General features: G+C 39.7%; 1 protein-coding gene across 9 annotated transcripts in view; it reads right to left on the bottom strand.

Moving 5' to 3' along the window:
* ARHGEF28 (Rho guanine nucleotide exchange factor 28) overlaps window positions 1-22,760 on the bottom strand; it is a 309,928-nt gene that overhangs the window by 70,582 nt on the left and 216,586 nt on the right. For all 9 annotated transcript variants that reach the window (XM_022595023.2, XM_089908998.1, XM_089908999.1 and 6 more), the window contains 6 exons: window positions 14,914-14,969; window positions 13,789-13,837; window positions 11,775-11,919; window positions 11,571-11,698; window positions 10,207-10,347; window positions 7,020-7,267 (listed from right to left, as the gene is read on the bottom strand). In XM_022595023.2, the coding sequence (XP_022450731.2) occupies window positions 7,020-7,267; window positions 10,207-10,347; window positions 11,571-11,698; window positions 11,775-11,919; window positions 13,789-13,837; window positions 14,914-14,969 (767 nt within the window). The remainder of the gene's footprint in view (window positions 1-7,019; window positions 7,268-10,206; window positions 10,348-11,570; window positions 11,699-11,774; window positions 11,920-13,788; window positions 13,838-14,913; window positions 14,970-22,760) is intronic.

The following is a 22,760-nucleotide window of genomic DNA, read 5'->3' as shown; positions in this document are numbered from 1 at the left end:
ATTCATATTTAAGGACATTCCATCCAAAAACAACAGAATACACTTTCTTCTCAAGTGCTCATGGAACATTCTCCAGGATAGATCATATCTTGGGTCACAAATCAAGCCTTGGTAAATTTAAGAAAATTGAAATCGTATCAAGTATCTTTTCTGACCACAACGCTATGAGACTAGATATCAATTACAGGAAAAAAAACCGTAAAAAATACAAACACATGGAGGCTAAACAATACACTACTTAATAACCGAGAGATCACTGAAGAAATCAAAGAGGAAATCAAAAAGTACCTAGAAACAAATGACAATGAAAACACGACAACCCAGAATCTATAGGATGCAGCAAAAACAGTTCTAAGAGGGAAGTTTATAGCAATACAATCCTACTTCAAGAAACAAGAAACATCTCAAATAAACAACCTAACCTTACACCTAAAGCAATTAGAGAAAGAACAAAAAAAAAACCCCAAAATTGGCAGAAGGAAAGAAATCATAAAAATCAGATCAGAAATAAATGAAAAAGAAATGAAGGAAACAATAGCAAAGATCAATAAGAGTAAAAGCTGGTTCTTTGAGAGGATAAACAAAATTGATAAACCATTAGCCAGACTCATCAAGAAAAAAAGGGAAAAGACTTATATCAACAGAATTAGAAATGAAAAGGGAGAAGTAACAACGGACACTGCAGAAATACGAAAGATCATGAGAGATTACTACAAGCCACTAAATGCCAATAAAATGGACAACTTGGAAGTACTGGACAAATTCTTAGAAAAGCACAACCTTCTGAGACTGAACCAGGAAGAAATAGAAGATATAAACAGTCCAATCACAAGCACTGAAATTGAAACTGTGATTAAAAATCTTCCAACAAACAAAAGCCCAGGACCAGATGGCTTCCCAGGCAAATTCTATCAAACATTTAGAGAAGAGCTAACGCCTATCCTTCTCAAACTCTTCCAAAATATAGCAGAGGGAGGAACGCTCCCAAACTCATTCTATGAGACCACCATCACCCTGATACCAAAACCAAAGCTGTCACAAAGAAAGAAAACTACAGGCCAATATCACTGATGAACACAGATGCAAAAATCCTCAACAAAATACTAGCAAACAGAATCCAGCAGCACATTAAAAGGATCAAACACCATGATCAACTGGGGATTATCCCAGGAATGCAAGGATTCTTCAATATATGCAAATCAATCAATGTGATACACCATATTAAGAACCTGAAGGATAAAAGTCATATGATAATCTCAATAGATGCAGAAAAAGCTTTTGACAAAATTCAATACCCATTTAGGATAAAAACCCTCCAGAAAGTAGGTATACAGGGAACTTATGTCAACATAATAAAGGCCATATATGACAAACCCACAGCCAACATCGTCCTCAATGGTGAAAAACTGAAACCACTTTCACTAAGATAAGGAACAAGACAAGGTTCCCCACTCTCACCACTATTATTCAACATAGTTTTGGAAGTTTTAGCCACAGCAATCAGAGAAGAAAAAGAAATAAAAGGAATCCAAATTGTAAAAGAAGAAGTAAAACTGTCACTGTTCGCAGATGACATGATACTATACATAGAGAATCCTAACGATGCTACCAGAAAATGACTAGAGCTAATCAATGAATTTGGTAATGTAGCAGGATACAAAATTAATGCACAGAAAGCTCTTACATTCCTATACAGTAATGATGAAAAATCTGAAAGAGAAATTAAGGAAACATTCCCATTTATCACTGCAACAAAAAGAATAAAATACCTAGGAATAAACCTACCTAAGGAGACAAAAGACCTGTATGCAGAAAACTATAAGACACTGATGAAAGAAATTAAAGATGACACAAACAGATGGAGAGATATACCATGTTCTTGGATTGGAAGAATCAATACTGTGAAAATGACTATACTACCCAAAGCAATCTACAGATTCAATGCAATCCCTATCAAACTACCAATGGCATTTTTCACAGAACTAGAACAAAAAATATCACAATTTGTATGGAAACACAAAGGACCCCGAATAGCCAAAACAATCTTGAGAAAGAAAAACGGAGCTGGAGGAATCAGGCTCTCTGACTTCAGACTATACTACAAAGCTACAGTAATCAAGACAGCATTGTACTGGCACCAAAAAAGAAATACAGATCAATGGAACAGGAGAGAAAGCCCAGAAATAAACCCACGCACATATGGTCACCTTATCTTTGATAAAGGAGGCAAGAATATACAATGGAGAAAAGACAGTCTCTTCAATAAGTGGTGCTGGGAAAACGGAACAGCTACATGTAAAAGAATGAAATTAGAACACTCCCTAACACCATACACAAAAATAAACTCAAAATGGATTAAAGACCTAAATGTAAGGCCAAGCACTACAAAACTCTTAGAGGAAAACATAGGCAGAACACTCTATGACATAAGTCACAGCAATATCCTTTGTGACCCACCTCCTAGAGAAATGGAAATAAAAATAAATATAAACAGGGCTTCCCTGGTGGCGCAGTGGTTGAGAGTTCGCCTGCTGATGCAGGGGACATGGGTTCGTGCCCCGGTCCAGGAAGATCCCACATGCCGCGGAGCGGCTAGGCCCATGAGCCATAGCCGCTGAGCCTGTGCGTCCAGAGCCTGTGCTCCGCAACGGGAGAGGCCACAACAGTGAGAGGCCTGCGTACTGCAAAAAATATAATAATAAAATAAACAAATGGGACCTAATGAAACTTAAAAGCTTTTGCACAGCAAAGGAAACCATAAACAAGACGAAAAGACAACCCTCAGAATGGAAGAAAGTATTTGCAAATGAAGCAACTGAAAAAGGATTAATCTCTCCAAAATATACAAGCAGCTCATGAAGCTCAATATCAAAAAAACAAACAACCCAATCTAAAAATGGGCAAAGATCTAAACAGACATTTCTCCAAAGAAGGTATACAGATTGCCAACAAACACATAGGATGCTCAACATCACTAGTCATTAGCGAAATGTAAATCAAAACTACAATGAGGTATCACCTCACACCAGTCAGAATGGACATCATCAAAAAATCTACAAACAATAAATGCTGGAGAGGGTGTGGAGAAAAGGGAATCCTCTTGCACTGTTGGTGGGAATGTAAATTGATACAGCCACTATGGAGAACAGTATGGAGGTTCCCTAAAAAACTAAAAACAGAACTACCCTACAACCCAGCAATCCCACTACTGGGCATATATCCTGAGAAAACCATAATTTAAAAAGAATCATGTACCACAATGTTCATTGCAGCACTATTTACAATAGCCAGGATATGGAAGCAACCTAAGTGTCCACTGACAGATGAATGGATAAAGAAGATGTGACACATATATACAATGGAATATTACTCAGCCATAAAAAGAAACGAATTGAGTTATTTGGAGCGAGATGGACGGACCTAGATTCTTTCATACAAAGTGAAAATAAGTCCGAAAGAGAAAAACAAATACCGTATGCTGACACATATATATGGAATCTAAAAAAAAAAAAAAGTGGTTCTGAAGAACCTAGGGGCAGGACAGAAACAAAGATGCAGATGTAGAGAATGGACTTGAGGACACGGGAAGGGGGAAGGGTAAGCTGGGACGAAGTGAGAGAGTGGCACTGACATATACACACTACCAAATGTAAACTAGATAGTGGGAAGCAGCTGCATAGCACAGAGAGATCAGCTCGGTGCTTTGTGACCACCTAGAGGGGTGGTATAGGGAGAGTGGGAGGGAGAGAGACGCAAGAGGGAGGAGGTATGGTGATATATGTATATGTATAGCTGATTCACTTTGTTATACAGCAGAAACTAACACACCATTGTAAAGCAACTATACTCCAATAAAGATGTTAAAAAATAAAATAAAATAAAATGAAAGATACCTCATTAACATAGCAAACGACACTTTTTATCACTCAGCACTTAGAAAATTCAAAAGAGTTTTAAGAGTTCTGTGCCTATGGAATAAAAAACAAATGGCTCTGATGAACCTAGGGGCAGGACAGGAATAAAGATGTAGACGTAGAGAATGGACTTGAGGACACGGGGAGGGGGAAGGGTAAGCTGGGACGAAGTGAGAGAGCAGCATTGACATATATACACTACGAAATGTAAAATAGATAGTGGGAAGCAGCTGCATAGCACAGGGAGATCAGCTCTGGGCTTTGTGACCACCTAGAGGGGTGGCATAGGGAGGGTGGGAGGGAGACGCAAGAGGGAGGGGATATGGGATATATGTATATGTATAGCTGATTCACTTGGTTATACAGCAGAAACTAACACAACATCGTAAAGCAATTATACTCCAATAAAGATGTTAATAAATAAATAAACAAACTGTGGTACATTCATACTCTGGTATACAACTCAACAATAAAAAGGAATGAACTACTGACATACACAGCCATCTAGATGATGCAGAGAATTGTACTGAGTGAAAAAAAGCCAATCCAAAAGGGACATACTGTGTATATAATCTATCTAACATGTATGTAATTTATATAACTGGATTGAAATGACAAACTTATAGAAAGAACAGATTAGTGACTGCCAGCAGTTGGGGACAGGAGGGAAGTAGGTGTGGCTATAAAATGGCCAGATGAGGAATCCTCATTGTGATAGGAATGTTCTGGCGTTTTGCTGTATCCCTATCAGTATCCTGGTTGTGGTACTGTATTATAGCTCTGTAAGATATTACCATTGGGGAAAAAATAATTTTAAAATGCCACCCCCCGATCCAATCCTATCAAACAACACACTAGGGGTTGGGAGCACAGAATACCTCGTTCTTAACAAGCTTTAGGAGATTCCTATGTACCTGAAATTGGAAAACCACTGCTATATATCAAGTATGTTCCACATGTTCACAACTTCTCACCAACACTGCAAGTTCCCACTGACTAAATTACCATCATATTCCAGTCCAGCCTCCTGAGATCTATGGAGTCCCCGAGGTTGGAGTGTGGGATTTCCCCAGACTCTCACATACATCCTTCAACAGCTTGCTCTCCCCCTGCTCCTACAGAGTGCCACTCCCACAGCCATTGTCTGAGGACTTTGCTAGTATATTCTTCAGGAGATAACTTTATTTACATAGTATTGGAAGGAAGCCCTTGCCATACCCACTAAGCATGTCCACCAACAGGAACACAAAAGCAGACTTAATCCTTCTCTCTGAACACCGAAGATTTTCCTTTTCATCCAAAAGACCACCGGGCTCACCCTGTGTAATAGCCAATTTCCCAAAACTTGTCCTCAAATTCCATAAAATTAAATAAAAAATATATCTGGTAAAGATGTGAAATTTTGGTTAACTACGAAAGTGACACAAGAAAGAAAAAATGTTTTCAATGATTAGAATTAAAAGTCATGATTGTTTGTATCAAGGAAAGAGAGATTATGCAAATACTTCCAAGTGATAAAATAATCTCCCACTTCATTTTTGAATGCACTCACTCGGATTCAAGTTCACGAAGACACAATCAGACATTTTTATTCAAACTGTCTTCCCAAGTACTTTACGGTCTCTTAACCTGGCACTGTATGTGTTTCAGGTGAATTATGAAGACGGAACAGGTCTAGGACTTTAAAGATAATATGCAAAGCAAATAGTGCTTTGATTAGAAACGTATTACTAGTGTGGATTTTTACATTGTTAGACATGAGGAAGAAGATTTTGGGCAATTGTCAGGATTCTTTTTGTGTATTAAAAATATTCGTTATTTAAGCATATTTAAATGTTTAACGTATAGACCAACAGCTAAACTCAACCGGTGTGTGTGACAGGGTGAAACTGATACAAAATTAATATTTTGGAGGGGGCATTTTGGCGTCTACTTAGAGAACGCCAAACTAAAGTAATTAGCGATAGATCTCCATGCCTTTCCTCAAATGCTGTAAGTGACTGCAAAACATAGCATTGGAGTGAATTCCTGGTGTGTTTTTCCCAAGCGACCCCTTCATTCAATAAATACTTATAGTACCAAGCACTGTTCTAGATGTTGAAATACAGTGGTAACCAAAGAGACGAGACTCCCTGCCTCACTGGGACTTACAGACTAGTGATGTTAGAAAGCCTCCCCAGAATGTCACTGTGGATATCACAAAGATATATTCTTAACTCAGATCCCAGCTATGCCACTTATGAGATGTGTGACCTTGAGAAAGTCATTACTTCTCCATGCCTCAGTTTTAGGGAAAATAAATATTTGCCTCACTGTGTTGTGATGGTTAAGTGAGGTAATATAATGGAAGTACCTTGAAAGTCCCTGCCATCTTAAGGCTGCTGGATACATGTTATTTAACTTCTGCATTAGCATGTTTTAAATGCAGAGCCTCTTTCAGAGAGATCGGGGACCAATACAAATTGTCAAAAGTAAGGTGTTTTTGTTTTTTTTTTTTTAACTAGGAGAGTGGCACAGCCCATTCTCACTGATGCTTCAAACATCCCAAGCACCTAAAAAGTGCCTCCTTTGAGTGAGATTTGCTTGTCTTATCCCCCAGGCATGAACGCCAGAGCTTTCATGATAATAGATCTGCCTCACTCTTCCTAAAATTAGGCAGCACTTATCTTGGAGATATCGGTGAGACTATCACGGGCCACTCAGGAAGGCATGTTACTAGAGAGCCCATCATATCAAGAAGTCTAAGTAGGGAATTCCTTGGTGGTCTAGTGATTAGGACTCCACGCTTTCACTGCAGAGGGCAAGGGTTCAGGCCCTGCTTGGGGAACTAAGATCCTGCAAGCCACACAGCGTGGCAAAAAAAAAAAAAAAAAGTCTAAGTAAATTTTCTCCAGCCAAGTCCTGTGACACACAGAAGAGTCACTGGCTATTTAAAACTCTCAGACATCAGTCATACACACCAACATCAAATAAAAGACAACCAGCTAAACCCATCTGTCAATAATCATAATGAAATCAATTCCAGTTCTCTGCAGGCTTTGAATACTCTAGACAGTCTGCATACCTTTAGGCTTTGAGGTTTTAAGACCTTTAAACCTTTCTCACCTGTTGTACTAGAATATCTCCGATTCGGTTGATGACGAAATTCCTGTCGTTGCCAATACAGGATTCTTGCCTTCGCTCCTTCATACTATAGAAGAAATGCCTGTGGATTTCAAGTAACTCATCTAAACAGGGGAAGATTTTATCCACAGTGCTGTGGTCAAGCTGCAGCTCCTCCTTCATCCCTTTCCTGAAGATCTCGGACATGATGAACAGGGTCTGGATGTGATGCATTTCTGTCTGCATTAGCTCTGAAACAGGTGAGCAAAAACAAGCTTTAAAAAAACAAGTGTCCTCTGATGTTAACTAGACTTACTGTGGTGATCATTTTGCAATATAGACAATTATCATTAAGTTGTACACCTGAAACTAATATAATGTTGTATGTCAATTATACCTCAATTTTTAAAAAAGTATCCCTATTGACCTAAATTAGTAGCTAAACACTGTATGTTACACAAATAAAAAAAAAAAGGGAATGTTTAGGAATAATAATGTTCTTCTACTGTTGAAGTCAGCATTAATTAAACATTTAATGTAAGCTCAAAATATTAAACTATTCTCTTTTTTCCAGACATTATATGAGGATATGTATAAGTCAAGTCCAAGATGTAAGAATCCAATGTATCAAACTTTCATAATATAACCAGCTAACATCTTTAGGTATCTTCAGTTGGGCACCAGGTTTTATTTTCCCCTGAATGCTCTATAAAATGTAACTTAGTTCACCTCTTTTCTTTCTTTTTCCTTCTTTCATTTTTTTTGTGTGTGTTTTGTATTGAGTAGGAGCACAATTAATTTGGTGAATTATGTTGAATTAAATATAATAAAGTTCCTCAATGCATACAACAGTAGGTCCTTTCTGTTATTGGATCTGTCTCTGAAATTCCATTTTCTCCAGGAGAAAACAATGTGTCATGATCAAGGGACATCATCAAGAGAGTGAAAAGACAACCCATACAATGGGAGAAAATATTTGCAAATCATGTATTTGATAACGGACTTGAGGTCCAGAATATATAAAGAACTCTTATGACTCAACAACGACAAAAAACCCACTTCAAAATAGGCCAAAGATTTGAATACATGTTTCTCTAAAGAGATATACCAATAGCCAATGTGCACATGAAAAGATGCACAACATCATTAGCCATCAGGGAAATACAAACCAAAACCACAATGAAACACCACTTTACACACACTACAATAACTGTAGCTTAAAGGATGAACAATAAAGAAGCCTTGGTAAGATGTGGAGAAATTGAAACCCTCATACATTACTGGTGTGAATGTAAAATGGTACAGCTGCTTTGGAAAACAGGCAGTTCTTCAAAAGGTTAAACATAAAGTACGATGTGACCCCCAAAGTGGGAACAACCCAAAATGACCATCAAGTCATGATTAGATGAACAAAGTGTGGTATATCTATACAATGAAATATTACTCAGCCACAAAAAGGAATAGAGTGCTGATTTCTATTACAGCATGGATGAACCTTGAAAACAATATGTTAAGTGAAAGAAGCCAGGCCCAAAACACTAAATATTGTAATGTTCATAGGGACATATTCATAGGGACAGAAAGTAGATTAGTGGTTGCCAGGTACTGGTGGGAGGGGACAAAGGGGAGTGGCTGCTAATGGGCATAGGGTTTCTTTCTGGAGTGATGAAAATGCTCTGGAATTAAACAGTGGTTGATGGTTGCACAACTTTATAAATATACTAAAACTTTACAAATATACTACAGTATAGATTATGCACTGTAAAGGGGTGAATTTTATATCTCAATGTTTTGTGACTATATCTCAATTTTAAAAATGCATCATGAGAGAAAACAATAATTCACAATTTGTAGGAGCATCAGAAGTACAAGTTCTAGGTTAATGAGTATTTCCAAACTCATGTTTTGAAAAAGAACACAAAACATCAGCCATGGAGGGTAAACAAATCTACACGTAGCTTTGTTTATTATTTTATCATAAACAAAACTCTAATTGGGAACTGACTAACTTTAAATTATTATTATTAATTATTGTATCCTACCATATTTTTAATACCTACTCCATACTAAGCATCTACCATATCCGTTAATCCATTTATCTATTATGACCCCCAAAATAGGAATGATGTTCCTTATCTTTAAAAGAGAGACGTGAAGAAGAGAGGTGAAGGATTTTCCCTAGAACACAAGACTTTCTGACCCTGAGGCCATACTGTGAACTACACGACATGATAATTCATCCCACATGGGTGAGATTTTTTTTAATAATATATGAAATCAAGAAATAAATGAAGAAAAATTACAGTATAATATAAATTAAGTGAGACATACTAAAGGGGACAGCATCACTCTTTCCAAGGCAGCTCCCACCTGCACAGCCCTAGATGCCAGCACACTGCACATCGGCTCCTCTGATCTACATAACCACCACTTCACACAGGAGAAAAGCGGCCGTCGTCGCCACCGGCCTTTGCAGCCCATGCTTTGCACACACAGGATTAGCAAAAACTAAGAGTTAATCTCATATTTAAAGTAAGGTATCTTCTTGGAACCACTTTTTAGCATCTACTTCATACTTGAAAATTTTTTAAAGTTCTTTTTTTCCTAACTAGTCTATAATCTAACCTCCCTTAATTCAGACGGCCTTCACCCCAAATAGCATGAAATCGTAAAGCCTTCCACAGTTGAACTCCATACTCAGGACCGAGGCACACAATCACACACGGCCCTAAGCGAGGTGCCGCCAGTTCCTCTGCGTCTATGTGAGTCGCAGTCTCTGGCTGTGTGCAGGCAAACTACAGGGCCCTGCATGCAGCAGCCCTGACTGCCCTACCTTAAAATATGTGAACAGTCACTGTGATTCGTACAATAGAAGAGGTGAAAGAGTAGAGACCATGCCTAAGTAAACTAGAAAAGGGTAGAAGACATAAAATTTGCTTATACCAGCTACAGACAATGCCTCATTTAAGCCTCACAACATTTTAATCCAGAGTATCGTTATCCTCACTTTACAAAAGGAAAAACTGAGGTCCATGTGAGTTAAATATTTTATCTGAGACCAAGTAACTAGGAAATGGTAGAACCGGGACTTGAACCTCGCCTTGAATCCAGGTATGTATGGTTTCAAATGCCATGTACTTTCCTCTGCACCACACTGCCGGAGCCCAGAGAGAATGTTTGAAATGCTTACCAAAAATGACATCCTGTCTTTTGATGACATCCTTCTCCTGCCTACTACAAAATGAGGGGTCCACCACCAGACTCCAAGATTCTGCTTCAAACCCCTGGGCGTCACTGCTGAGGTCACTCCACAGAGACGAATCCACGACATCTAATGTGCGTTGAAGAAAGAAAAGAAAAGCCAGAAGTGGGTGAAGACACATAACACAAACAGACCTTCACAGGTGCCCATGTTTATGGATTCATCACCCTAAAGAAACCTGCTATGAACACAGAAACAACTAAGCCAAAATACTGTGATATGCAATTGAAACATCTGAAACCAAACAAGTGAAATGGTTCAAATCAAGATCGCCCTCATGGAAGCAAAGCAGAATCAGGTATTAAAATAGTGATTGTGTATATGCCAAAAATATATATATATACTGAAGATTCTTTTCTTTTTGACTTGCTCTATTTTAGTTTTATTTTTGGTAACCTGCAGAGTCCACGATGTCCTTACAGAATCTTAAACCCACTGATTTCTTTTGCCCTGGGTTGCTTTGCGCTGTTTACTCAAAACTGAATCTTGTACTTGTCCACTTTATTTGCTCTTTACTTGGCTTGCTGTCCTTAATATAAACATGAAGCAGGGTATAAGGCCTCCAGTCACATGTGAGTACAGATTTTTCTGATAGAATTTGACAACACACATATACCCCTTTCAGGAAAACTAAATTCTATTTGTCCAAACGGCACTCCTTAGAGATATTCTAGCTCAGAGGAGTCAAGATGTGAGGACAATGGATTTAAAATAAGCAGATTCCTGGGGAAGAGTCGACCCCCTTCTCTCATCACTACTCCCCCTTCATTTGGTTTTCCTTTGCCTATTAATAATGCTAGGATACAACAAGCAATTCCCCAGATTGTCCTTTCCAAAAACATGGTTTTTAAAAATGCTTTCATTCCCCTAGAAGTAGGAGGCAACATACGGGGATAAATATCTCAGCGATCCAGGCAAGTCCAGTCTTAAGTAACTGAAATATGTATTTTTAATGTATGATCCTATACCAATTCATCAATAGCTGTAAAACATTTTTAAAGAAGAACAAGCACATATTTCTTTCTCTTCATGACGTTTATGACATATTCTTTGGGGAATATGTCCCTTTAAAAAGATGCATCATGTTTCCTTGCTCACTATCTGGGAGTCTCCTCTGTGGCTCAATTTGCATTCTTTTTAATCAGAAGAACCTGTAGCTAAGTGACACCATGAAACAGAATTCTTTTAAAAAGAATAAAAGAAAACGTTTCCATCTTACATCCTTCAGAAAACATTCCTTTCGGCAAATGCTCACAGAAACCCAAGTAAATGCAAAGGCGTCTTCTCCTCACCTTCCATTAAGAAGGAGTCCGTGGAGGGAGGTGAGCCCATGGGCTGGAACAGCTCATCAGACTGAGACCTGCTTTTCCAGGTGCTCCCGTCACTTTCGGACTCCAGGGATGCCCCTGACCTCCTGAAGCTGGAAGGACAGGGAGAAAAGTCAGCCCCGGCAGCAGCTCTGAGACGTCAAGGTGTAAGACCACACTGAGCCTTACCTTTCCAAGGTGATGCCTGGAACGCTTCTGGACAATGGATGGACTTGCCCTGCTGCTTCCTTCCTCCCCGTCGGCAACCCAACAGGCATGGAGGAGGAAGGGTGCAAGGAGAGCCCAGGCGGTGGGACGTCTCTAAATGAAGAATCTGGAAATCAGAATGGATGCTTCATGAGGTTTCCATGGCGGGCAGTAATCCCAACGAGTAAAGATGGTCTCTTAAAAGCCAGAAAGCTGAACACTCCAATGGCCACTTCTAATGTGTCACAAGCCCAGACTTGAAACTAGTCTCCCTGCCACATCCCAACACCTGCTTCAAATGTCCCTTCCAGTTCACACCCTCCTGGTACCCAGGCTGCAGGCCTGCTTCAGCATATCCACTTGGAGACTGTGGGTGGCTGGAATTACACAAACAGACAAGAAAATGGAATGGGGAAACACTGGGACTGCTTGCCCATAAACCACTGCGTGTTCTCCCTAGAGCCAGCTTTAATTAGATACAAGGTGTTATTAGCACTATTACTAGAACGTACACTGTGTGTATAAACAAGCACACACACACACACAGAGCATGTAAACAATGCTGGGGCGTCTGTTCTTTATGGTATAAGAATGTCAGGCAGATGAAACCTTCAAGCCAAGCTGGGCTGTTCTCTCTCACATATGGAAAATGAAATGATGCCTCAGTACCTTTCTGGTCAGTTTGAAATGTTATGGGCATCCACGCATTTACATTTGATGTGTATTAAAAAGTGACTCTCCGAAAATATTTCAATCCTATGATATTATGTGCTTGGCACACACCTTTCTTAAGTAAAGGGGAAAAATACTTATATGGAACCCTAAGATACTACAAAGGATTCTACACATGTATGATTTAATGTTATTCCTAAGTTAAGAGGAGGAACAGATGGTATTCTATCAATTCTAAGACGCTTTTAAATTATTTTCATGCTTAACCTTATGAAATTGAGAAGTACGTTCCAACTGAGGTCGAAAGGACTTCTGGTGAAGAAGCAGGGGAGTAAACAATGTCACACTTGTTACTGCCTGCACTAGTTTACCCTTGCGTAACATCACACACAGTCACACGTCACCATTAATTTGCATATTTCATTGACCCCCGATTCAAGTGGCTTTTAAAACACTGGTCACACTACGGCAGCATTGAAGTGAAAAGTGACCACAAACTTAAAATGCCTGCCACAAGGCAAGCTATGTAATATTTGAGGCAAAAGAAATTGCAAAATTGCTCACATCAAATCAAAGGATTTTCACTCAGGGGGACACTGGTGTGACCCATCCTTGCGAGCAATGTAAAGACTGTCATGGACTGCCAATTATCTAAGAGAAATTGTTTACATTTCAACAATGTATTAATTCAAGAAAAAGAGAACCACTGAGTTTAAGCATATGCAAACAAAACTCAGGTATGCCCTGAAATTTCAACTGCCATCCTAATGCAGCTCATGAGATCACAGCCTCAGGCAAGGCTACTAAAAAGTATCAGGTTGCTCTGATAAGGAGCAACAGAGACTGATAAGGATCTATAGATTCTCAACTTGAAGACTTTTTCCTAACTTTGTGATTCTTAAGAAGCATATGGTATGTATTGGTCAAGATAAATATGTGCCACTGCTAGGAAAACATAAAATTATGTACATTTAACGTAGTGTTTCTCTTTTCCCCCAAGAGGCTGTTATCAATAGCGCAGCATGTATTACACCAGTTCGCATCTTAAAATTGAGGCAACATCATAATACCTCCTCCATTCAGCCTTCCCTAATATAAAGATCATATAGTACATGTAGCGCAAAGGCTAGTAGTCTGCCAGAGTTTATGACATTCTTGACTTCTTTGTATAACTAAAAATTATGCCAATTACACCCAGCATATGCTATGAAAGAAGCAATAATTGGGCAAATGAGAGAACAAAAGGATGGGGTATTTTACATTGGAAAAAATGTGTGTATGTATGAAACTGAAAAAAGTTCTTGCCGTTTTCCACATCACTTACTTCCAAGGATGGTCTGCGGTTTGTTCTTATTATATTTCACTTGGAATTTCTGTAAAGAACATTAGAAACGCAAAAAGTAAGATCAAAGCACCACTGGACTACAAGAATGTCCACAGTTACACAGAACAGGCTTCTCATCTGTACCATTTTCTTTGTTATTTTCTTTCAAACAGAGGAATTCAAAGCAAAAGACATAAAACACAACAAAGAGAAAAATGTGATGACAGTGAGATGAGCAAGTTATAAGGAAGGTGTGCCTCATGAGCACGTCTCAGCAAGATCCCAGCTTTAGTAAAAGCCCGATGGAACCGAAAATCTCCAGTTCCTGTGTGCAAACCCAGGCTCAAAAAGGAGTTCTTATCAGCACTGCCTTTCTCCTATTTGTTCTTTCTGTTCCTGGCTATTCCTCCAGCCTACAGGACACAATGACCTTGAACACTGGAATGTCATCCTCAACTCTGTGGCCTGACACAATGTGTGTTTCAAGTAACACAGAGTTGGGGACTCCATGCTTCCCTCTGAAGGATCATCACGCTCACTCATGTGCATTTCTGGCATGGCTTTAGAGTGGGAGACAAAGGACCGCAATGATAAATACCTCCATCTACTCAAGCCCACCCCCAAACACAGAAAACATTCCTCTAGTCCAGTGGGCCTTACACTGTGGTCCCAGGATCAGCAGCATCACCTGGGAACATGTTTGAAATGCAAATTCTCAGAATCCACCCAGACCTACTGGATGAGGAATTCTGGGAGCGGGGCCCAGATATCTGTGTTTTAACAGGCCCTCCAGGCGAATCTGATGTGTGCTGATGGTTGAGAATTACTGCTCTAGACTCCATTTACATATGCTCAGGGTTTGCACTGGTAAACCAAGCAGGTCCTGACAGAAAGCCTAACCCACCCACATCATGTAGCGCAAATGGAGCGTTCCCTCTACTTCTACAAGTGCATAGTTAACTGAATAGGTATACACTTTGAGCATGTGTTATTTTATCACCACAACGACCACTTTAAAAATAAATCTAGACAGTAATAACTAGTAAATCTAAAAACCTAAACAGATAACGTGAAGCAACAAGCTGCATACAAGCATGTGATATTCACACACGACTGAGAGATTACCTTGGTACACGGAGAGGCGGCATCTTTACAGCCCTTATGTACATTTGCATTACAGTCTGGAACAAAAGGAAAAGATAGAAACGTGTCCATCTTATTTAAGTTAATCTGCAAAGTGAAATGCATATGACTACATCATGCTTTTAAGGGTCATTGTAAAAATAACACATAAACATTAAAAATATTTAGAAAACTTAAAAGGGAAAGAAAAAATATTTAAATCACGTGTAGCCCCACCACCAGAGCAGAACGTCTAGTAACGCTTTTTGCATTAAATTCTATTTTGCCTGCCTGATAATAACATGGCTACATCTGCTTTCTTTCCCTTAGTTTGTCTAAATACAAGTGTATCCTTATCCTTTTGCATTCCTCTACTTTAGATCTTTCTGAAAATTAAACCTTTAGATATTTCTTGTCAGCAATATAACGCTGTATTTTCTATAATCCATTCTGACAATCTGTTTTTTGTTTGTTTGTTTTTTGGCCGAGTGGCTTGTGGGATCTTAGTTGCCTGACCAGGGATCGAACCCGGTCCCTGCAGTGAGAGCACGGAGTCCTAACCACTGGACCGCCAGGGAGTTCCCTCTTTGTCCTTTTTAAATTAATATTTTTAGTTATTTGTATTTTATATACTCTTTTACAATTTATATGGTAATCAGTGCTCTCTTTGGATTAGTTTGTCCATTTACTTTGTGCTTTATATTGCTTTCTTTTCTATTTTTATTCCTCTCTGGCTTTTTTTGGATCAATTAAATAGTTTTTCTAATTACTTTCTTAATTTTTACAAGTATGGGACATATTTTTAGCTTAACAATTTTTACCCTAGATATTTTGACATTCATATTTAACTTAGTAAAATCTGAAATGAATAGCTTTACGGTCCTTCAAACCACACAAGGATATTTGAATATATGAACCTCACTTCCTCTCCCTCTCATGTGTTCACCTTGCTGGTTTAAGCCCAGCGGACAGTATTATTGTTTTACACTGTCAATGTTCTTCATTCTTTCCTGCTTCTCCCATCTTTTTTCTGGATTGCTTTTAGTGCATTCTTTAGAATTTCCTGAAGTTCTGTTGGGGGCACACCCTCTGTAGCCCTTCCTCGGTGTCCTTGGGGGACTGGTTCTAGGAGCCCCTGGGGATGCTCAAGTCCCTTATATAAAATGGTGCAGTACAATGAATACAGTCGACTCCCGTATGGACAGACTTAACTGCCGGTCGCACAGTTAATATTTTAGATTCCTTGGAGAGATTCTTCCCCTTCTGCACAGGGTCTTATCGATTATGAAACCTGAAATCATGCATGACATACACTTCTGTGTCTGCCTGAGAACTCATGTACTACTATATGCCCTATATTAGTAAGGGACTCCTGACATATGGCAACTGCCTGCTCGCGCCCCAGGGAAAACGCCTATGAAGACGGAAAGAAAGAAAATGCACAACAATGCTAGAGAAAATGTACTGTCAGGCTCCGAGAGAATTCCTACTAACTAGAGGAAACCAAATTAAAAGAGAAAAGTTAGCAGCTTGCCTACATTTTACTTCACAAAACAACGTGGCCGCATCTCACTGAAAGAAGTAAGGGAACACTTTGCCTGCCCCCTCGTGTCCGCAGGCTCAGAGAGCTCCCTGCACAGGGACTACTTCCTGCCAGGCTGCTGTCTTCTTGCCCCCTCTGCTCTCCCACCTTCACATCACCTACCACCACACCCTCATCCTGCCCACCCCACCCCGAGACGCTGAGTGCACATGGAGGAGCCAGAGGCTTATCAGAAACTTCAGGAGAAAAATCCTTCCACAAGGGTAGCAGGGCTCACTGAGGCCCGTCAAACAGTGACTGCAGCCCCTTGAGAATGGAGCAAGATGCTGAGCCCGCAACCTTCCTCCCGCTGTAGGTCTTCGGTGGCACCCAGCCAACACCTCAATGGCCAGTGAGCAGAAGACAGGCTGGTCCACGTACTGGTCCTGCAGGCAAACATCAAAATGGCATGGCTCTCTCCTCACCCCAGAACAAGAGAATGAAAGGATAAGGAAAAAAGTAGAAGCTAGGAGGTACCACAGAACAAAGTTATACTGAAAACTCACAGGAAGAGGGAGCCACTGAATATTATGAAATCCAGAAATGGAGAAGAAAAATTTGGATATTTGAAATGTGTCCTCCCTAAGAGACACAAAACAGACATAAAATAGGACCAAAAGGCCGTGAAGGGAGTATAGGATGTGACCATAGGCCAACAGGATGACAGGGAAATGGAGCTTTGTGAGACGACAAAGTACTACAAGGAAGAAAAAAGAGCAAGAGGGCGGAATTTAAACCAAATTGAGAAGATTCGATGTGACAAAGTATCAAAGCAGTGCTATGAAATTAAACTTGAAAGAGTCCCTCCAGAATGTGGAGAAGAAGAAGTGTATAATTATCAAACAAGGCGTCATACAAATATGACAGATAACAGGTCACACTTCTCTAAGGAAGAAATCAGAAAAATGAGGTCAGAAGTAACAACTGACAGCCGCAACTGACAAAAACTTTTAGAAAGCTTAAAAAGAACCAAAAAAGGCAAATCAAAAGGTCTTACTGTTTTCTAGGAAAAAATCATTAAATTATACCTATTCTACAGACACAGTCTGACAATATCCCTATGATCAAAAAATTAAAAGTCCTCAAGCATCTAGGCAGAAAAAGCAGGTTACCAGCAAGGGAATGAGGACAGGCCAGCCCCAGAATTTTCTACTGTACTATAATATTAAATGCCCAGATATAAGGGACCACTGTTGGCAGAGTCTTGAGGGGAAAAGGTTTGACTGAAGAATTTATTTAGCCAGATAAAACTGGTTTTATTGTGTGAAAGAAGCGAAGATATACCCTTAGATACACAAGATTTCAGAAAACAGATTACTCCAATAACCTTCTTGGAAAAAAAATTACCTGAAATCCTATTGCCTATTAAAAGCAGAATCAAAATTAAGAGTTCAGAATGGATCAGCTTCATTGAAGGAAAAAAAAAAAAGAGCAAAAGTGAGCACTGAAACCAAAGAATCACATCTAAGAAATTATTGTTAAGTAGAGACACAGAACTGAATACAAATATCAAATTATTGTTGAAATAGAAAATTATTCCTGGAAGGTTAAACACACATTATAAAAGTAATAATAATGAATTCAGCATACTCACAGAGGCTAGGGGGAAAAAAGGGTAACTATAAGGGAAATAAGAGTATTCAATTATAAGCCTCACACAGCCTTAAAGTTATTATTAGTTAAGTCTTAAAAGAGCATATCTTGCCCAATCCCTGAAGAAGATAAAAGACAACAACACATGGTCTAAATAGCTGAACCAGACATCAAGGAAAACAGCAAAGAACTATAAAAGATAGTTGACAGTTGTAAAATTAAATGTAAATAAGGAAAAAACCCTTATAAAACAAGGTCTCTCAGTTACATTACAGATTACCTATAGCTAGATTAAAGACACACACCTCAAATTAAAAACACAGAAATAGGTAAGAGAAATACAAACAAAAGGAAAGCAAGAAGAATATTAATTTTAAACAAAGTAAAATTCTTATAAACGGCATTTAACCGCATTAGGGTAGTTTTAAGTTTATGAAAGTTAAATATGCAGTGAGGTTGTGATTAAACTTCTGTGCATCAAATAATGTAACATCAAAATATAGGTAGTGAAATCTATTTATAAACAAGGAGAATTTTATAGAGATACAATATTTGCGGAAAACTAGCAACTCAGGCTTTAATAAAGAAGAATACAGACACCAAGGTTTTGAATATTTATATTATTTGTTTTATATCATATTGTATTTTTAAGATTAGAAATGTTAATATTCACAATTTAAAAATACACCATGAAGTAGGATTATTTACCAATAACGGCAGTCTGAACGTTGTATTCTCCTACCCAATGTAAAAAACTTAATAACCAAAGTTTAAATGCCCAATACTCCCTTCCCCCCAAAACTGTAAATCTTAAAACTTCTAAAAGACTATGGTTAAAGAGGAAATTAAACATATACTCAAACTGATTCTAGAATTTAATCTAAGGCAATGATCAAAGATGTGGGCAGTGATATGTGGAAAAGAATGCTCCTTGCAACATTATTTACGTTGTGAAAAAATTGGAAAAAACTTAAATGCACAACAAGTAAGGAACAATTAAGCACATTTGATATCATCAAATGAGACATTAGCATACAAAGCTGACTTTTATAGTGATTAGGAGGGATTCCATAAAAATATGAATAGCAATTTTCTCTAGGTGGTAAAAGTCTGGATAATTTTGTTTCTCCTTAAACCTTGTATCTTCTATGAATTCTGCTGCCTTTTTAAAAAAAATTAATGACCATTTTAAAAGCTAAATATAATCTATGTACTTTCAGCAATTTCCATCTTCCACTAAAACTTTCATGACAACCCACTTGACCAACTCAGTATGAACCAACATATTCTGTACTGCATGAATTTGCCTTTCAGTGATCCCTAAGCTTTCAGTAATCATTAACTACATATGAGTGTCTAAGGGCCCAGCTTTGCGATAGCTGCTGTAGGGGATACAAAAGAACCATTATGTGACTACAGACCTCCAAGAACATAAAGTCTATGCTAGTAGTTAAAATCAGAAGAGGCTGTACATACCCCAGTATTAAACTGGATAGGATAAATAGATCCTAAGTGTGACGTGCAGGAACTCAGGCCACAGTGGTCAAGGAAGACCTCCCAAGAAGAGGCAAGAAATCTGGATGAAGTAGAGGAGCAGGGAAAACTGAGAGAGAGGAGATTATCGTAAGTGAAGGAACAGAGGCAGGAAAACATACACACTGGGAGAAAAGACAACAGGCCTGGCAAGGCCTCTGGTTGTAAACCAAGGCTGAACAGGGAAGTAACCGTAGGACTAGCCAGCAGGATGCAGGTAGAACCGAATGCACATCTGAAAAGCCTGGGCTTAGTCCAGTAAACAAAAAAGAGAGAAGTCCTCAAGCATATGTGTGCGGATGGAAGCAGTGCTTCATTAAGATTAAGGTGGTGAAAGTATCCAGAATAAATTGTAAGTGAAAATACCTAGAGAGAGGGGAAACTAGAACAGTTTGCTGTCAGCAGTCCAGAGGTGGTGATGAGAAGCCACCAGAGCAGGAACAGTGAGAAGAAATGAAAGAAGGACCACGTGGACTGGGGTGCCAGGAGGAAGAGGAACTAAGAGTCAACATGCCCAGCGTTCGAGCTGGTACCATCAACACAGCAAGAACAGCCTTCTGCATGTGGACTGTAAGGTCGGTTTTAGACACGTTGGTCTGGGAGACAAGAAGATCTTTGGGTGATGACGCCCACAGACAGGGTGTGACCGGGACAGTCTTGGTTTACACTGTAGCTCTGCCTTAATGCTCAAATATAGCCACAAGTTACATGGGGGCTCAGCCTCTCTCGGCAACCAGAAATATGGAATTAGAAAGTGAGCGATAAAGACGTGAATCTGGGAAGAACAGGCTTAAGTACAGTATTTTAGAACAAAAGACTGGATGACTATACTTAGAAACAATACCGAGAAAAGAACAGATGCCCAAGAACTGAGTTTGGAGGGTACTCAAAGTTAGGAGAAAGGAGACAATACAGGTGGTAAACAGAAGAGTAGAGTGCCATGGAAAAGAGGACATCTACCTACCCAAAGGGACAATAAACATGGAGACAGGAGAGAGATCAGTGAGTTTGAGAACAGTAACGAGGAAAGATGCTAAGGTCAAGGGCAAGACATCTGTTAAGTAGTGGGAACAGAGGCCAAAATCAGATGGTTAAGGAAGAAGTGGCAGGAATAGACGCCAGAGCAGTGAGTGGAGGTTGCCCAACTTGAGGAGTTTGTCTTAAAATGAGGGGAGGGAAAGGTCATGGATGTGGCTGGGGGGTACAGCTGAAGAGATCCAGCCCTATGAACAAGAAAAGAGCCACAACCGATGAAACATATGCCATCAAACCCATAAACTGACTGCTGACATGGGGGCAAGCCATTAACAACCCATGAACAGGGACTTCCCTGGTGGTCCAGTGGCTGGGACTCCACGCTCCCAGGGCAGGGGTCCCAGGTTCCATCCCTGGTCGGGGAGCTGGATCCCACAAGCCACAACTGAGAGTTCGCATGCCACAACTGGAGATCTCACATGCCGCAACTAAAGTGCCACATTCCACAACTAAAAAGATCCCGTATGCCGCAACTAAAACATCCTGTGTGCCGTGGCTGAGACCCAACACAGCCAAATAAATAAATAAAATGAATGTTTAAAAAAAAATCCACAAACAATACTTTTGGCAAACTTCTAAAAAATTAGCAAATTAAATCACAGCTGAACTGCTTGATGCTATTTGTGTTTTAATTAGTAGACTTTATTTTTTAGAGTAGTTTTACTATTATTATTATTATTATTTTGCTTGATGCTATCTCAGGTCACATAAAAGAAAGAAATCAAGTCTCCAAGGAAAGCAAGGTTCAAGCATGCAGTGAAACTGGCATCATTAAAGACAGTGTGAATGGATACATTTAAATTTTTAATTTAATCATTTCTAGGAATTTAATGAAGAACTTTACATATAACCTTCCTCTGCTCTTCACCTCCCTTTGTACCCCCATCCCACCCCCCAAATGTTCCCCTAATTCTGGCCACCAACAAACACCATGAAATGGATTTCACCTGCCTGGGCCTAAATTCTTTTGCACTGAAATATTCTTTCACTCCGTAAATATTTACTAAGCCCCTGCTATGCAAAAGCATTGTTCTAGGCACTGTGGATATAGCAGAGAACAAAATCAACAGACAAAAATCCATCCCTCGTAGAGTTTATATTCTGGTGAAGGAGACAGATAATAAAATTGACAAACAGAACAGAGAGTAAGTTAGATGATGTTGAATGCTACAGTGGGATAAAAAGGAGGAAAAGGGGGCAAATGAGCCAAGCAGAGGGTGGTCAAGAAAGGCCTGACTGGGGGGTGTTATCTGAAGCAGACCTGAAGGAGGTGAGGGGACAAATCACACAGCTAACTGAGGGGAGAGCACTGCAGGCAGAGCGAACCGCAGGAAAGGCCCCATGGCAGGAGCATGCCTGATGCCCGGAGTATTGGAAGAACAGCAAAGATGCCAGAGGGACTGAAGCAGAAGAGTGGGAGGAGTGAATGACAGGAGAGATCACAGCAGCCACTGTCAGGGCTCTGACCATGCTCAGGATGACAGGAAGCCATCGGAGGATCTGGAACACAAGGACAAATGCCTTGACAAACTCGCTCGGACTGAGATTTTGAGAACTATGCTTTTTGCAGTAAAATCACAAGGAGACCAGTTGCAAAGCTACTGAAATGATGGCTTTAGACCAGGGTGATAACGGTGGCAGGGGTGAGAAGAGGCTGACTTCCACATATATTTTGAAGATAGAGCCAGGAGGAATGCTGAAGAGTGTGGCACTGAGACAAAGAGAGGTATATAGAAATACTCCAAGGTTTTTGGCACGAGCATTTGGCTGGAATGATGGAACTGCCATTAAACTGAGAGGGTCAGTTTGTAGGTGGGCACAGAGCGGGGAGAACGGAGCTCCGTCTGAGAGGCTGTTTAGACATCCAAGTGGAGACATCAGAAGGCAGTGAGGTGTAACAGTCTGGGTTCTAGGAGAGACTATCGCCTGTGGACACAAAGTACTGACTCAACCGTCCTGGGTCACTGCTTGCTGATGGAACCACACAGAGACGTGAAAACAAAAGTCTCCATGAACACACTGAGAATGCTGCACTGGCAGTATTCTCAGGGAGCTTACTGTTTGGGACGGCAAAGCACGCACGAAGACAGCACACACGGGGCCCAAG

Source organism: Delphinapterus leucas, chromosome 3 (assembly GCF_059928025.1).
Source record: "Delphinapterus leucas isolate spDelLeu-1000000601 "Yukka" chromosome 3, BTC_Dleu_Yukka2, whole genome shotgun sequence".
Taxonomy (NCBI): Eukaryota; Metazoa; Chordata; class Mammalia; order Artiodactyla; family Monodontidae; genus Delphinapterus; species Delphinapterus leucas.
Note: the sequence above shows the minus strand (reverse complement) of the source record. Positions and strands in the feature narration are given on the sequence as shown.